Genomic DNA, 18449 nt, shown 5'->3' with positions numbered 1-18449 from the left:
AGTTTTATTACTGATATTGTGCACCAGGAAGTGATGATTTTGTTCTCTTGAGCACATGGGATGGAAACACTGCTCTATTTGCAAATGTTTTATACAATATTCCAGTTTTAAATTCAACTTTTGGATTGACACATGGCTAGTGATGCACACATGCATGTTCTGTTATCAGTGATGCGGGTGTGTGTGTGTTTATAGGTTATATTGGTATGGTGAACCGCAGTCAGAAGGACATCGACGACAGAAAGGACATCCGGGCGGCTCTGGCTGCCGAGAGAAAGTTCTTCCTGTCCCACCCGGCATACAGACACATAGCGGAGCGCATGGGCACACCGTACCTGCAGAAAACACTCAACCAGGTACAAACACCCGCAGGACACGTTTAAAGGGGTGGTATAATGCCCTTTTCACAAGATGTAAAATAAGTCTCTGATGTCCCCAGAGTGTGTGTGCGAAGTTTTAGCTCAAAATACCCCACAGATATTTTTATATAGCATGTTAAAATTGTCACTTATTGAGGGTGAGGAAAATGCACCATTTTGTGTGTGTCCCTTTAAATGCAAGTGTGTTTGTGTGTGTGTGTGTGTGTGTGTTAGCAGCTCCGATTACCTCACACATGCATTGAAAATTTCTAAAACTTTTAGTCTTTTATGCTCAAACCCGGAGTCAGACAGAGATGGAGAGACTCAAGAAGTGACAGCATGTAGACAACATTTCTGAATGGTTAGTTGATGAATTTATTTAGCTTATATGTGGATATCTTCTAGTCATTGATTAGCATGTTTTTGTCTTGATAATCTATAAATCGTGTAAACTTTAGGGTTAGTGATGTCACTAACCCGTGAAGAGCTTGTTGTAGTCCTTAAAAAGCAATTTCTTTAAAGGGGTGGTTTACTGCCTTTTTTCTTTGCTTGATTGGTTTATGCGGTGCAATATAACATGTCTTCGTGTTTCGTTAAAAATGCCTTATTTTTCATAAATTTCACCTTTATTGTAAGCCGCTTCCTCCTCTGTCGTTGACTTCCTGAGTCTATGAAACCACTCCCTCAGAAACAGGCAATGGACTCAGATTGGTTAGTTGGGCCGCTGTGTTGTAATTGGCTAAACTGCGTCCGGAATCTTCACGCCCATTACCTTTACGGGCGACAGTTGCATTGCTCCGGTCAGAGGTAAATAATGGTGTCAATATTGCCAGTTTGAGCCAGAATCAGACCCAGAGAGCGGTGATGAAGAGAGTCAAGCAGAACCTCCGCAAACACGGCTCTTACTAACATTTCTGAATGGTACTTTTTTTTTTTTTTTTTTTATTCTCTCAAAGAATTTCGATACGCTGTTACTTGAAAATGCTACTGCTGTTTGTTAGCTTTTGAGATACGGTTTCCCCTGATTAGACATTTAATATAACTGAATACATGACTGAGTAATACCTTTTTTTTAAAGAGATTTTTTTTATTGATAGAATGAACAACCGTTTATCTCACAAAACGTAGTTTACTCAGTTTGTCGTTTTCTTCAGGTGTACATGTGATAACAGCAGCTGAAGTTTGCTGTTGCTATATCATTTTTTGAAGTTTGTACACGTTTGTCTTATACACACAAAATAGCATCAAACTAACGAGCTAGTAGGAGCTACTATAACCAAACAGCGTTGGCATTTGTTTACGTTCTTGATCAAATAAAAAAATTACGTCGTAAATTATACATGGCAAATACGTTTACAAAATTAGTACATAAATACAAATTCGGGTCCAAAATGTTTGTACGCGTTTGTCATAGACACGAAATAGCATAGCTAACTAAGTGGCTAAAGCCAGCGCTGGCATTTGTTTAACTTACGTCCTTGATAAAACTAAAACATTACGTCTGAAATTATACATGCAAATATATTTAAAATGATTAAATCTTACTTGCAGGTTGTGGCCCAACAACTGCTGCCTCTGGTTTTAAAGCTGGAACTGCTTCATGTTAATCGTCTCTTGTTGAATCCGGCGTTGAACTTGTGTAGATTCTGGAAGCTGTCTTCCGTAAAATGCGCAGCACAGAGAGCTAAACTACGATTGTAATTGTCAGGAACATAAGCAAACATAAATTTTAACCATTGTTGACGAACTACAGCGTCCGTAGGAAGCCCGAACACAGAAGAGCTTGACAGCTGAGTGAAAATAACACACTCTCGACGGCATGACTACAACTCTCCACTAACTCTACATCTTCGACAAAGCCGCAGAACATGGCCTTGACCCTCTCTGCATGTTCTGGAGGGAGGGCTGATGTAAATGTATGGGATAGTTACATATGAAACCCGGGAAGTATCTGGTTGTAGTCCCATTTGAGTCGTTTTTGTAGGCATTAAACTTCCTGATTTTTAAAAGACAATATCTCTGTTTACGTTGAACTTTCAGCGCAGCAACTTTGCAGATACTGTTCATGCACCAACACCGGGTTCCCGTGGGGTCTTAAAAGTCTTAAAATGTCTTAAATTCTGAACTTTAAATTTAAAGGGACACTCCACCCATTTGCATTAAGCTTTGCATTGTTAGAAACCCAGTCATACTATTGAATGGTCGTGCAACACTCTCTCATTTTCCCCTGAGACGGGAGAAATCCGTTATTTACCTTTTACACTTCCTCCTACAATGATGCAAAAATCGTCATTTTGCGTCATTGTAGGAGGAAGTGTAAGAGGGGGGGATTTCTGTTGAGACTACAAGCACTAGTTCCTCATCTTTCCCAGGGGGCGGGACCCGCTCACGCTACAGACCTATTACAGATCAGTGGGTGGGACTTTACTCTCTGAAACTGAAAGCAATATCCTCCATCTTGTTTGAAGCTAAGCTAACAGGCGCTGTGGAGACAGATGTAAAGTTATGACAATAGCGGAGGAGAGTGCTCAATATGATATAGAAGAAGAGGATTTCTGAAGTCTGATGCTTGAATCAGGTGTTTGTGGCTACCTTTACAAGCCGCATTATAGCGAAGAGCAGCCGAGGCAGAAGACCTGCCTGCCGCGGACGAGGAGCCCGGACTGGCTCGGGTTAGGGCGGACTGGTGGCGCCGGTGATCTCACTATGCAACTCATAGACTGTAAGATGCAACTACGAACACAGAGGTAGAGTCCGTCTGCGGCAAAGAATTTCAACGATGACAATTTCTCCTGGACGAAATCTCTGAATCAGACGAGGACACGGACGTTTGTGTTGAGAACTATCCTAGTTTCGCACCGCATATGTTCTGACTGAACAACATCCAGGTACCATGCAATAATTCACCTTTTCGAAAGAAATACAAACGAGGAGTAATGAGTTCGCTAACTAACTAGTTAGCGAACATTTTGTGTGAATGAAATTAATTTCAAGCTCTGGTGGTAGCTAGCCTTGTAGACGGAAGAGTGATTTCTCTTATAGGCAGATATGCGCTTTCTGGATTAGTGGGAGTGGCTTCCGGAGCTGTGCAATGTGGTGCATTGTGGGAGTTGTTGTCTTTCATACAAATGCGTCCTGAAGTAATTTTTTGTCTTTCCTCGGTCACGAAGGCACCAAATTCAAAATTTATTTTACATTTCGACTACATATATGACCCACTTTAAATAAAAAACAATGTTCAAATGGGTGGAATGCCCCTTTAAGGCCTTAAAACGTCTTAAAAACAGCCAGATTTTCATCCGCGGTCTTAAATTTCATTTAGTCAGGTCTTAAAAAAGATTTTACCCTCGATCATTTCCAGAAGCGCTGGCCGCAGAAAGTTATTACAAAGTAGCAAAAAAGTATCGAAGTCGCTCGCCAAGAGGCAGTTCACTTCACATATCGTGTCTTTTTCGCGCTCAAGTTCATTCAAATGTAGGCGCGCTTATAATTGAAGTGACGCACTCGTTTTTTTCCAGGCGCAGCAACATGAAGACATGAAGGATGCGGGTGCACCCAAACACTACGGGTGTTTTTCTCTTCTCCGTAAATAAATCTTGTAACAGAGCTACAGCAAGCGTTTTTCGGCGGTGGAAATCCATTAGCCACTGAAACTTATGTCATTGTGGAGTTGCATAGCAACGACAGACGCCACGGGAAAATCGAACCGAATTTTACTATAGGCCTATTTCACAAAATGGCGACCGAGACCGGAAGTAGGGTAGCGATACTTCCGGTCGCGCAGCCGCCCGCTACGATCGCCATTCATTCTCAAAATGGACTGTGAACAGCTTGTTTTCTCTATCATTAATATATCTTACAAACGTAAGAATAGCAGATGTTGTCCGTTTTGTTGGTAGTTTTCAGGGAGCTGTGACAAGATCGAAATTGGACAAAGGTTACAAATTATTCTTGACGTTTGCTTACATTAAAAAAAAAGTTCCATTCATTTGGGCATGGCACTTGATGACTAAGCTCACACTTACTATAGCTAAACAAAATAAATAAATAAATTGAAATTATGTCTGATTGTAGGCTATGTTTGAAATCTAGTGGCTTTTGTTAAAATTTCATGTTATTAAGTGTTAGTTTGTCCCGGAGATTGCAGCAATATTCCACTAGTGACTAGATTATGGCGCATTTTTCATGTTACCACCATGAATGAAACTAAGAATTGTACATCTTTACAGTGAATTTGACCTAACGTTGCTAGTAGGGTCTAATAATGAAATTAAGGCAAATAATAAAAAAATGGTTAGACTAAAAACATGAATGAAGTGAGTGATATTACATGTTTTAAAAAATCATGATTTTGATTTTTTGAAAATCACATTTTACTGTCGGGTCCCCTTATGAAAAGAAAATATATTTCCCTATATATGAATGATCAATACATTGCATGGTTTAACAGTATATTTGAAAATATACAGAATAATATATTGTGTTAATATTACAATATATTGAATAATACATAAAGAATTTTCATATATTTAAAAATGTGAGACATATATTTACTATATCATAATGTATGTAATTTTATATTCAGTAATACGCTTCATAATATATACAGGGATTAAAGTTCTCAGTCGCTACGAGAGTATAAGACGGATTTCCGTCAATATCAGGGTTCCCCCTGTCCTTCTATCTTAAATTCACTGATCATAATTTTAATGCTGTAAATATGCTTGCATTTCTCAAATAGTGTAATAAATGTCTTAATTTTAGTTTGAATGGGAAAGACGAGGTGTAGGCTATTCACCCTGCTCAGGGGGATGTGGTCAAAGCCTGGAGTGGAGCAAAAGCATGTTCCTCTCTCCACTCTAAGCGTTCAAAAGTGACGTTCAAAAGATAAGCTAAACTGTATTGTAAATGTCACTAAATCATTTTTTATAAAAAGAATGAGTCAAAAAAGATAAATTAAAGTCTGAAATATGTGAGGTTTATATTTTTATAAAAACCTTTTTTGTCAACTTTATTTGAACTTGTACATGTTAGACACTTTTAAAATCTGGCTATCATTTTTAATCTTATTATTTTAATGTTTATGTTAGTGTGTATTGATGCCAATTTTATTTGTTATTTGCTGTTTTTCGACATAAAACTTGGTGAATTGATTTCATTGTGTAGTATTAGTACTTTTTGAACAGGATTCTGTGATAACTGGTAATTTTTGGCACTATAATAATTAAATGAAATGTTCATGCCATTTCATCTCTAGTTATGATCAACTATGATTAACTAAAATCAACTAATTATGTGTTTTTTACAGTAGGCCTATAATATGCAAAGTACAGTTTTCTATAAAAAAAAAAGATATCTGATTCTGTTCTTTTCTCTGACACGCGTTGTTGGGTCTGGAAGGTTACTAATGTGATTGCTTTATCTGTAAATTAAGTTAATGCTTTTTCAATTACTGAATTCATTGAAATAAAATGAATTCTTTGATTTGAATATTTTTTGGCAATGCGTCGTAGGTCTTAAATTTCAATCTTTATGGTCTTAAAGTGTCTTAAAAAGGTCTTAAATTTGACTAACTGAAACCTGCAGGAACCCTGCAACAGCAACATTACACACTATTTAAAATGAAAAAAGTGAAATAGCAATCAACCACCCCTTTAAAAGCTAATATCTCCCTTTGCTTTAAATTTTGAGCGCTGTAACTTTGCAGATGTTGTTTATGCTCAAACAGCAACATCACACACTAACTAAAGTTAGAAAAGTGAAATCATAATCAACCACCCCTTTAATTCCAACTCTTTCCAGCAACTGACGAACCACATCCGGGACACCCTGCCGGCGCTGCGCAGTAAACTGCAGAGTCAGCTGCTGTCTCTGGAGAAGGAGGTGGACGAGTACAAGAACTTCAAACCGGACGATCCTGCGCGCAAAACCAAAGCACTGCTGCAGTGAGACACCAACACACTAACCTTTCTACAGTTTTATTGAGATTAGCATATTACATACTGTGATGCAGTTCAAGTCCTCTTATTGATTCCTTTGTGTGCATTTTAATGTGATTTTAAACCATTCAAGTGCAAGAAGACTCATGCACTGTTTTCTAAAGTGTGCACACAGAAAGCCGTTTTTCACACTCAATAGTGGTGCGCGAAACTGAATTTGCACTTGAACACACAAATACACACAAAAATATGTCAAAATATCCCCGTAAACATCTTAAGTGAACATAAACAGTTGAGGAAGAAGACGTGTGTGTATCAGTATATTGGATCTGTGCAGCTCTTAAAGTGACAGCGGTCTAATATTCCTGCCGTCTCTATTATAGCATTAAATACAAAACATTAAGAGAAAATTCACTCACTCTTCATAACTGAATGCATCTTGTAACTATATTTTTAATGTATATTTTATTTATAAAATGCAGTGTTATTTTTTTTTTTTACATTTGATTAGTTTCTGTACCTGAATACCTGACAATCTTACAACACTGTTTATTTCAAGCGTGTCTTTGTTCAGTTGCATTTATTTGTGTGATTGCTGATTTATTTGTTCTTTTTTAATTCCTGAGTGTTTACTTGTCTTTAGTAATGCTTGACATGTATATAGTTGTTTTTGCTATGGTTTTTTTAAACCATATAGGCAAAAGTTTGTGTAAGTGTTCGTAGTTTTCAGCCAAAATGAAATGTTTTGCAAGGAGAATTAGAATAAATGTGAATGATTTTTTTTATTTTACTTATTGGAATCAAAATTAGGGAATCGCTAAGAATCGGACCGGATAAGCAGAATCTGAATCGGTAAAATTCGAACGATACCAAACCCTAGCTCTATATCACCCAAACCTTTTCCTTCCATTTGTCAATTAAGGACAAAAATGAGTGTGAATAGAAGAGACCACATGCATTAAACTACTCTGTGTGTGTGTGTGTGTGTGTGTGTGTGTGTGTGTGTGTGTGTGTGTGTGTGTGTGTGTGTGTGTGTGTGTGTGTGTGTGTGTGTGTGTGTGTGTGTGTGTGTGTGTAGGATGGTGCAGCAGTTCGGCGTGGACTTCAAAAAGCGGATCGAGGGCTCTGGCGATCAGGTGGACACGCTTGAACTCTCCGGCGGAGCACGAATCAACCGCATCTTCCACGAGCGCTTCCCTTTCGAGCTTGTTAAGGTGCGTTTATGTTTGGTTTCGCTGGAGTCTCACTAGCTGAGTTAATGGATCTCCATCTCCATATTTTGTAGAGCTGCACGATTAATCGTTAAAAGATGGCGGTATCAATTCAAACATCCACATGATCCTAAATAACAGAGATTCGGCTCTGTCTGTTAAACCTTTGACAAAATCACAGTGAACTGATTCAGATCTGTGTTCAGATCCAGAGAGAGCCGTTGTCATGTGTAGATATGAAACACAAACCACCTTTTCATTGTACCAAAAAAATCATGATTCTTACTTCATCCAGAATCGTGCAGATCTGACATAATGGTAGAAGTTACATTTTCAACCAAACATTTCCTTTTAATCTCATAACACAGTAGATAAACGTGTGTGTGTGTGTGTGTGTGTGTGTGTTTAGATGGAGTTTGATGAGAAGGAGTTGAGGAGAGAGATCAGTTACGCCATCAAGAACATTCATGGAGTCAGGCAAGAACACACGGACACGTGCACTCGTTGCAGGAGCATCATTCACTCAGTTATTAAACTTCTATATCACACATGCTGGATCATTTAGTCCGCTTTCATCACAACTCTAACCTCTTTAACATTAGAACTATTTAACTCTCTGGTGCTCTTCGCGTGTCGGTCAAAAATGACAGAATTTTTTTTTCTTTCAATGAAATGAATGTACTATTTGATTCAATGTTTTTTTAATATTTTGTATTTTTAGGGGATTTAATGCTGCTAAATAATATTTACACTGTATTTCTCGTATATGGCTCGTAAATCTTGAACGCTGTAGAGCACAGACTTAAGTTTGATCTTTTTAAAGAGGACACTTGGCAGATCATTGCTGAAGTGAAAAAAAGTTTTAAGAAATCAAATAAAAAAAAGTTACAGAATTTTATGTTTATTGTTAAAGGGTAACTAAACCCCTGGTCAGAGCCTGACTCCACTGGCAATATTTGAAAAATGCTAGAGAAGTGGGCAGACCCCAGCGGAGATAGGGGGGCGTGCTGCATCTGAGACCCACAGTGACGGATTAACTGACAGCTGCTGTCAGACTCTCAAAAATAGAGAGTGACTCACAGGGTCTCAAGACGACGTAAAGTACATGCATCTGATGAGTTTTATTGAGTTGATGTCAATAGCGCGCGGTCTCTGGTTAGGCATATTCATATTTTGCCGCTATGTGAAAAAATCCAGCAAAATGCGCTGGCGCGTTTGTCGACCCCAGAGGATTAACTTTAGCCTAACCATAAATTGTGATTAAAATATACTGTATATGATCACTCACATCAAGACGCCGCTGCGGTGGTGGAGTCCATGCAGGAGCAGTTCCGCGCGAGCTGTGTGGAGAAGCCCATTTCCACCTCTATTGCATTGGAGAAGCAATCACGCGTAAAATGCAGGTTTCACACTCACGGTCTTCCAGGCCAAGTGCATGCAACCACTGGCGTCTAATTTCCAAGTGTGCTGGAAAGCTATGCAGTCCAGCAGTTCTGTTGCAACTAGCAACACTTCACCTATACCCTCCTGCCCACTGTACTGATAAATCTACGCTAGCTCGTACCAGGGGCGTGGTGAGCTGGAACCTGCTTACGTAGGGTTGTACCGCTTACATCACTTGCCACCGCAACATCCAATAGGAAAATTCAACTGCAGTAGCCACCGTTCAACCTGAAGGTGGCAGCACTCAGACGTTTTTACACCATATATTGTAAAATTAAAACACTTTATACCCAAATGTCAAAAAAGTTACTCGAATCAATGAACAGCACTAATAAGGCCCCATTCTTACAGATCATTAACTAAAAAAAGTTGGTTTAGGGTTTAGTTACCCTTTAATAAAAATGCACAAAAAAACTTTTACATTTTTATATTTTCAAAAACACATTTTACTCTAAAACTGCAAGAAAATCTAAGTCATATAATCTAAACGAGTTGAATGAGCTTTCAGTCAGATGTTGTTCGGCTGCAGTACCAAAGGGCTGTTCACCCCTGACATGGCCTTCGAGGCCATCATGAAAAAGCAGCTGATCAAGCTGAAGGAGCCGTGCCTCAAATGCATTGACCTGGTCATCCAGGAGCTCATCAATACGGTCAGGCAGTGCACACTGAAGGTAGACAAGAGAGACGCCTGAGCATGTCACGCTAACCGCTCCGCAAAAACATGCTAGTGTTAGATTTTGGTGTATTTGGCCGAGCAGTGGTTTGGGTGGCTCGCCAATGTATTAGATTCCTCCAATACATAAAATAAGTAAGCTTGACCAGAGTTCTTGTGGGGAGAAGAATTTATTGAAGGTTGTAGTGTAGCAGTCCTTCAGATACGATGTTTGCATGTCGCCCTTCAACAATCTTAACCCGAAGTTCTGTGTCTGAGACAGAACTTTATACATGAAGACAAAAGGGCCACAAACAAAGGAAAACTGTTAGGACCTCCCACAGGAGATCGATCTATACTACAATCTACCTTGAGCAATGTGGTTTCACACCCATCAGTTTCTATGGGCCATTTGTCTGTATGGGCCAAATGACTGTGGGCCATTTGGTTCACACCTTTACAGACACTGTTTTCAGTTAATTAAATCTAAGTCACAATGTAGATGATTCTGATGACTGAACATACAAAATCTATCACTAGCCATGCTGCTTCAGGCTGATTGACTACTTTAATAAAGAAATAACGAAAACTGCTCGTAAATTACATTTGACATCAGCCACACAATCTGACATGAACGATCCCGTAAATGTTGTGTTTACACTCAAATAGTGTTAGCAAACTGCGACTAGCAGGTTAAAGAGCTGCGGTTCCAGAAAAGACGCGTGTCACCCTTAGGAACGAGGACGTACGGAATGAATGAAGTGATGTGCTTGTGTTTTCATCCACCCGTCCACTTTTTCCCAATATTGTGCCCTTAATTATCCCCCCAAATAACACCTGCGCTATCCCATGATCCTCCAAGATGGGGCTGTTCACCCCTGACCTAGCCTTTGAGGCCATAGTGAAAAAGCAGATTGTTAAACTGAAGGAGCCGTGTCTCAAGTGTGTAGACCTGGTGGTGTCTGAACTCGCCACGCTCATCCTCAAGTGCACTGAGAAGGTAAAACATGACCGTTTCTGGCAGATCCCGTAACCAATCAAATCCAGTCCTGTAACCAAACCTGCTTTGATTGACAGATCCCTTAACCAATCAAATCCAGTCCTGTAACTGAACCTGCTTTGATTGACAGATCCCTCAACCAATCAAATCCAGTCCTGTCACCGAACCCGCTTTGATTGACAGATCCCATAACCAATCAAATCCAATCCCTGTAAAGTTCAGTGTTTGTCTGTGTTGGATGAGCTCAGCTTGTGTTTGTGCAGGGCGGTTGGCAACGACTGGACTGTGAATGGACAGGAGATGGCAGAAGGAAGTGACGGATTTGATAGTGAAGTAAGAGAAATATAAGTAGGTAGTGGGAAATTTGAAGACTGGAGTTCAGTAGGAACTAAAACTAATTGAAAGCGTAGACGGCATAAAACAAAAATTATTTCAAATGGTGAGGGTACGGATAGTGATCAAGGAATTGGAAAAGCTACAGTGGAAATCGATAAACAATATGGAGATTGCAAAGTAATAATGAAGCTAGAGCAGGAAGGATCATCATTTGGTAAGTGGAATCCAATTCAACTTACAGTTTCACTAAATAAACTAATAGGAGAAATTAAAAGTGCAAGAATTATGGAAAATGGAGCATTGTTAATTGAATGTAACGATAACGCACAGCAAAATAAGGCCACCAAACTAAATAAAATTGAGGGACAAAAAGTGGTCGTTACAAAGGTAGAGAACCAAAAATTTGTCAGACGGGGTTATATATGGGGTTCCTATAGTTGTAACAACTGAGCAAATTAAGAATAATGTAACTGGAGCCAACGTGGTTGAGGTAAAACGTCTGAAAACAACAAGAAATGGGGAGAAGTGTGATAGCTAAGCATTGATGCTAAAAATAGACAGTGAAAAGTTGCCGTCTAGAGTATACATTGGATATATGAGCTATGAAGTCAGGACATACGTTCCTCCACCGCTAAGATGCTTCAAGTGCCAAAAATATGGACATGTTGCAGCCGTGTGTAGAGGCAAGCAAAAATGTGGAAGGTGTGCAGGAGAACACGAATATGGGAAATGTGAAGAAGGAGCTAAGCTGAAATGTTGTAATTGCGGAGGTGAACATAGTTCAGCATACCGAGGATGTGAAGTAAGTAAGAAAGCTGTAGAAATTCAGAGAGTGAAAACATCTCAAGGAATCTCATATGCAGAAGCAGTAAAAAGAGTACCGGTTCAGTCAGAAAGACCAAAAGAGAAGGAAATAAAAGATATTATAAAGAATGTGTGTGATGGTTGTACCAAGATAAAGGAAGATACGTTGATAGTAGGCAAAAAAGATTTCATCCTGTTTATGGTTGATGTGATCAACTGTACAGCGCAAACTGATAAGAAAACTGAGAAAATCAAGATAATAGTGAGATCAGCAGAGAAATATCTTGGAATTAAAGGTTTGGGAAGGGAAACAGTAGAGAGTATGTTAGGAGGAGGGACTACAAGTTCTCAAATATGGGATGGAGATACTGCAGTACGTTAAAGATATTGCAGTGAAATGCAAGAAGTTTAATTGCCAATGGTCAGGAGTTCAAACAATATATATCAACTTTACAAAATAAACCTCATGTCATTTGTATACAAGAAACATGGTTGAAACCACAATGGGACTTTGTTATATGTAAGGGATAATCCACGGCTAGCCATGCATTAAAGGATTTTAATGCACGACGTAGAGGCGAAGAACCACCCGACGCGAAGCGTCTACGAAGTTATTTGCCAAGTTAAAAACAAGTTAAAGCTGTAACTGATGTTTACAGTGTAATTTTTTAACAGACGTGTAAAAATGACGGTTATTTTCTTAAGTTACGGCTCGTCAGTTCTAGCACTCCGTCCGCTTTAAATAAAGTAGAGCCATCGGATTGCTTTTATTTGAATGAATGATCACATTTATTTAAATTCATTATTAAAAGAGAGAGACAGAGAACTGAAAGAGAAGGAACAGAGAGAGAGAGAGAGAGAGAGAGAGATGCGTGCACGAGTTACCTGTGTGCGTCTCTTCTTTAAAGTCTACAGTCCCCTCGTTGCTTAAGCATATAGCTAACTTAATGATTCTTTAATGGATTTATTTCAAATAATTTATGAATGACAGGCAACACTGACAGTGACAAGGCAATCTTTATTTGAACTAATCATGTCATTTATTTATTGTTAATTCTTTGTGCCGTTTTTGTCATTCAACGTCTTCTCCAAGTCTTCTATTTCGTCTTGTGCCTGGGCCCATTTCTCAAAATTGCCATATTCACCATACAAATGAAACGATATGCAAAAATCATCCATTTAGCCTACCTTTCATATGTGTCTCTCACTCTGCTTGCAAGTGTATCTGTGTTACTATGGTTACCAATGTAGCAGATTAATTTTGAACTGTAATCAAACTGACTGGAACTACCTGTGCATTAAACGGTTTTACTGCACACCTTCCAGCCAATCAGAATCAAGTATTTAAACAGCTCATGGTATAAATGGATATAAAGAAATAAGAAATGATAGGAAAGACAGAAATGGTGGTGGTGTAGCTATTTTTCTGCAGAATGGAATTCAATATAATATAATTAACATTGGGAGCAAACAAGAATCAATAGTAGTAAATATCTTGGTAGGGCAAGATGATATCACAATTATTAATTTTTATAATCCATGTGAAAGGCTTGACTATGATAAACTGAATAATATTGGAGGACAAATAAAGGGTAAAATAATTTGGTGTGGGGATTTTAATGCACATAGTACACTGTGGGGTAGTAGTTATACAGATAGAAATGGCATAAGTATAGAAGAGTTTATTGATGAGAAAAAGCTAGTGTGTATAAATGATGGAAGAGGAACTAGATATGACTGTCATCAAAATAAGGAAAGTGTAATAGACCTGACCTTAACATCAAGGGAGATTGCGGGTATGACAAAATGGGATGTTTTAAATAAAACAATTATTGGTAGTGATCATTACCCCATAATGATTATAATAGGAGTAGAGGCACATCAAGATGAATCAAGGAAAATAGCGAAATGGATGGGGATTGGGATAAATTTCAAATAATTAATCAAATTAAAAATGAAGCATTTTTTAATAGGCACATAGTTGAGGTGGATGAATTCAATGAAAATCTGGTGACAATGATTAAACAGTCAGCAGAGGAAGCAATTCCAAGAAGTACAGAGGGAATAAAGAGAAAAAGTGTTCCTTGGTGGAATGAAAATTGTAAAAAAGCAATTAAAAATAGAAATAAAGTATTTCGGCAATTGAAAAAACATCATTCGCTGAAGATATTAATACAATACAAAAGAGCACAAGCGGTAGTTCGGAAAAATATAAGAACAGCTAAGCGTGAGTATTGGAAAAACTATTGCAGTACAATAGGAAGAGAAACACAAATATCAGAAATTTAGAGAATGATTAAAAGAATGACGGGTATAAAAAGGAATTATGAAATACCAGTATTAAATCTAAATGGGAAAATGGCAATTAATGATATGGAAAAGGCAGAGATGTTGTGTGTTAGTAAAGATCCAAAGTTCTGAAAATGTATCAAATGCAGTTAAGCAGGAACGAATTAATACAATGATGGAAAATCGTAATATAATGGACAAAAGAAATATGTTTAAGCCAGCAGCCATGTCACCCTGTAGCCCAAGACTGGTTGCCCACTGAAGCTAAGCAGGGCTGAGCCTGGTTAGTACCTGGATGGGAGACCTCCTGAGAAAAACCAGGTTGCTGCTGGAAGAGGTGTTAGTGAGGCCAGCAGGGGGTGCTCACCCTGTGGTCTGTGTGGGTCCTAATGCCCCAGTATAGTGACGGGGACACTATACTGTCAAAGAGCACCGTCCTTCGGATGAGATGTTAAACCGAGGTCCTGACTCTCTGTGGTCATTAAAAATCCCAGGATGTCCTTCGAAAAAGAGTAGGGGTGTAACCCCGGCATCCAGGCCAGATTTGCCCCTTGGCCTCTGTCCATCATGGCCTCCTAATCATCCCCATATACTGATTGGCTTCATCACTGTCTCCTCTCCACCAGTAAGCTGGTGTGTGGTGGGCGTTCTGGCGCAATATGGCTGCCGTCGCATCATCCAAGTGGATGCTGCACATTGGTGGTGGTTGAGGAGATCCCCCCCTTCCATATGTAAAGCGCTTTGAGGTCTCAGAAAAAGCGCTATATAAATGTAACAAATTAATTATAATTATAGACAATGATAGTGATTTACCTTTTAATATGTTAGAATTAAAGAAAGCTGTCTCAAATGTAAAGAAAACATCTCCGGGAAAAGATGATATCTGTTATATAATGTTGGCTCATATGGAGGATAGAATGCTTGAGGTAATTTTAAATCGTTTTAATATAGTATGGAATACAGGAAAAATCCCTACAGTATGGAAGCAGTCTGTTATTGTACCAATTTTAAAACCTGGAAAAGATACTGATAATCCCTTAAACTATAGACCAATAGCATTAACCTCACAGTTAGGGAAAACAATGGAAAGGATGGTAACAGATAGACTTGCATACATTTTAGAAAAGGATAACTTGCTTTCACAATATCAAAATGGATTCCGAAAGGGAAGAAGTACAATGGATGCTGTTTTATGTCTTGAATCAGAAATTAGGAAAGCTCAAACAAATAAAGAGAGTGTGATAGCTGTGTTTTTTGACATTGAAAAAGCAGATATGCTATGGAAAGAGGGACTCCTCATTAAATAAAATAAATTAGGTATAGGGGGTAGGATGTATAATTGGATATTAGATTTTTTATTTGATAGGACAATTGAAGTAAGGGTTGGAAAGGAATTTTCAGGTATGCACCTGGTAGAAAATGGTACACCGCAAGGTAGTGTATGCAGTCCACTATTATTTAATATAATGATTAATAACATCTTTGAAGAAATCGATCATAATATAGGAAAATCATTATATGCAGATGATGGGAAGAAATGTAGAATATATGCAAAAGAAAATGCAAACAGCAATTATTGCGGTGGAAAAGTGGTCACATAAGTGGGGTTTTAATATATCAGTAACAAAATCACAGGTAATTTGTTTTGCTAAGAAACATAAGAAAATTGTAATAAAGTTAAATGACCAAGAACTTGAACAAGTTAGAGTACTTAGATTTCTAGGGATTCTTTTTGATGAAAAACTGACATGGAAACAGCAAATTGATAAAATTAAATTAAAATGTAAGAAAATTAATAATGTCTTGCGTTGCTTGTCAGGTCTGGATTGGGGAACAACGAGGTCTTCATTGAGAAGGATATACTGGGCTCTTATGAGGTCAACATTTGACTATGGGTGTCAGCATCGGAAACAAACTTAAAGAGATTAGACCTAGAACAAGCTCAAGCACTCAGAATATGTAGTGGAGCATTTAAATCATCTCCAGTAGCGGCTTTACAGGTTGAAACTGGAGAGATGCCACTAAGCATTAGAAGACTTAAACTTATGCTTGCATACTGGGTGAACATACTAGGACATAATGAGTTATACCCTACAAAGGCAATATTACAAGAGTGTTGGGAACATAATAAATCAAATTTTAGGAGTTTTGGATGGATCGGAGATGCAAAAGCAAGGAAGGCATGTTTGCATAATATACAATATTGTCCAACAGTATCATACTCTGAAATTCCCCCATGGAAATTTATAATGCCATTAATTGATTTGAAATTACAGGAAGAAATTAAAAGGAAATCGAAGCTCATGCCTGTCTGGTGTATAGTTAAGAATTATATGGAGTTGCATTTCATAAGTAAAATAATTGTATTTACAGATGGTTCAAAGAACCCTGAAAATGGTCGCACAGGTGCTGCAGTATACATCCCACAATGCGAGGAAAATATTACAAAGAGAACAACAGATCACCTATCAGTGTATACAGTAGAATTGGTAGCAATACTATTAGGTCTACAATGGATAGAACAAAGAAATAAAAACAATGTAGTAGTTGCATCTGATAGTTTATCTGCTCTCATAAGTTTTGGATCTGGGAAATCATGTAGACTTGACATCTTAAATGAAATATATCAAAATATCTTTACCCAGTCAACACGTTGATCTCACAGTGATCTCTCCATATGACCACAATGTGAGTTCACAGTGAGCTAAAAGTGTAACCTCACAGCGCACTCGCTGTGTGCTCATTTTATGGCCACAATATGAGGTCACCCCAGCTATAAATGTTATTGGATTTGAACATTTTAGTTGAAAATGAAAATTAGGTTGACGTCTAAACATTTGATGTCAGGCTCCAACTTCATTAAACAACTCCACAAACAGCATTACCAGCTTCACTTATTACTAACCAGACTGACTTTATTTCTGTCAGACGTCTACAGAAGTTTTTATTGAGAATTAACAGAGGTTTAACTCTAATGTGTTTCATTTGAAGTCACCATAACAGTGATCAGTGTTTCCATTAGTTGGGCTCTTAACTCGTATTATATCTTTTGTCTTTTTTGGCCGCTGTGACAGTGTGTTTGTCAAACACATTTGCAGCAGCAAAGAAAGTTAAAGTGAAACGAGATCAGGTGATGATGGTTACCTGTTGATGGTTTTATAATCATCATGAAATAGACTGCTTCACTGAGGTAATTTGAATCTAACAATTGTGTTGTACCAATAATATATTCTCATCACAAACCCTGTGTTACTGCAGCATGAGGTCCAACAATATTATAACAATCAGTTAGAAGATTTTAACAAACATAAAAAATGAATCCACCGTGACACACAGAGATATCAAAAACCAGCACATGAATCTCAACAAGGGTGACAATATATATATATTTTTTTAGATAGATTAATTCATAACATCACTGAAAAGCTACTAAATGTCACAAAAAAAACAACAGCAAAAAATAAAAGCACATATTTAGAATTAAAATAATAGGACAATTCAGCTGCATAATTTATTCATGTTGCAATGCATGCTGGGAGTTTTTTACAATGATGGTACCCAGCATGCATTGCAGCAAGGTACTTTAGATTGTCACTATTGTTGAGATTCATACGTTGATTATTGATGTCTGTGTTTGTTATCGAACAGTGATTTTTCGTGCTCATGTTTGTTAAAATCTTCTAATTGATTGTTATAATATTGCTGGAACTCACGCTGCAGTAACACAGGGTTTGTAATGAGAATATATTATTGGTACAACACAATTGTTAGATTCAAATTATCTCAGTGAAACAGGTTACTTCATGATGATTATAAAACCATCAACAGGTAACCATCATCACCTGATCTTGTTTCACTTTAACTTTCTTTGCTGTGTGTGTTCTGGTTTATTTCTTTGCTCTTGGCTGACATGTGGCATTGCTATGGCCTGCTTGTGGCCCAGATCTGGCAAACAGGAGTGGCCCACCCAAGTGCCGTAATTCCACGCTGCATGTGGGCCAGATCATCTTTCCACGTGTGCCAGATGTGGGCCGGATCTGGGCCGACACAATGTTGCTATGTGGGTATTGTGGTCACAGTTTGAGCACACAGTGAGAGCGCTGTGAGGTTACACTTTTAGATCACTGTGAACTCAGATTGCTGACGGTGTGACCACATGGTGACATCACTGTGAGATCAAAGTGTTGACTGGGTAGATTACATAATAATGGTAAGAATGTATCATTTGTCTGGGTTCCTGCGCATGTAGGTGTGAAAGGAAACGAAAAGGTAGATATTTTAGCAAAACAATCTCTTAAATCTCAAACGATAGATATTCAGGTTAAATTAAGTAAAGCTGAAGCCAAGACTATCATAAAGGTACATGCACAAAATATATGGCAGGAATACTGGGATATTAATGATACAGGAAGACAG

At 38.2% G+C, this 18449-nt stretch overlaps 1 protein-coding gene across 1 annotated transcript in view; it reads left to right on the top strand.

The window, feature by feature from the left end:
* The window catches only part of LOC311286454 (dynamin-2-like), a 74573-nt gene that overhangs the window by 32956 nt on the left and 23168 nt on the right, over positions 1-18449 (top strand). The window contains exons 7-11 of the mRNA XM_084402686.1: positions 196-356; positions 6162-6304; positions 7377-7512; positions 7919-7986; positions 9482-9623. Of these exons, the coding sequence (XP_084258812.1) occupies positions 196-356; positions 6162-6304; positions 7377-7512; positions 7919-7986; positions 9482-9623 (650 nt within the window). The remainder of the gene's footprint in view (positions 1-195; positions 357-6161; positions 6305-7376; positions 7513-7918; positions 7987-9481; positions 9624-18449) is intronic.

The sequence above is a fragment of the Rutilus rutilus genome (genome assembly GCF_951802725.1).
Source record: "Rutilus rutilus genome assembly, chromosome: 2".
Lineage (NCBI taxonomy): Eukaryota > Metazoa > Chordata > Actinopteri > Cypriniformes > Leuciscidae > Rutilus > Rutilus rutilus.
This window is presented reverse-complemented; position numbering and strand designations above follow the sequence as displayed.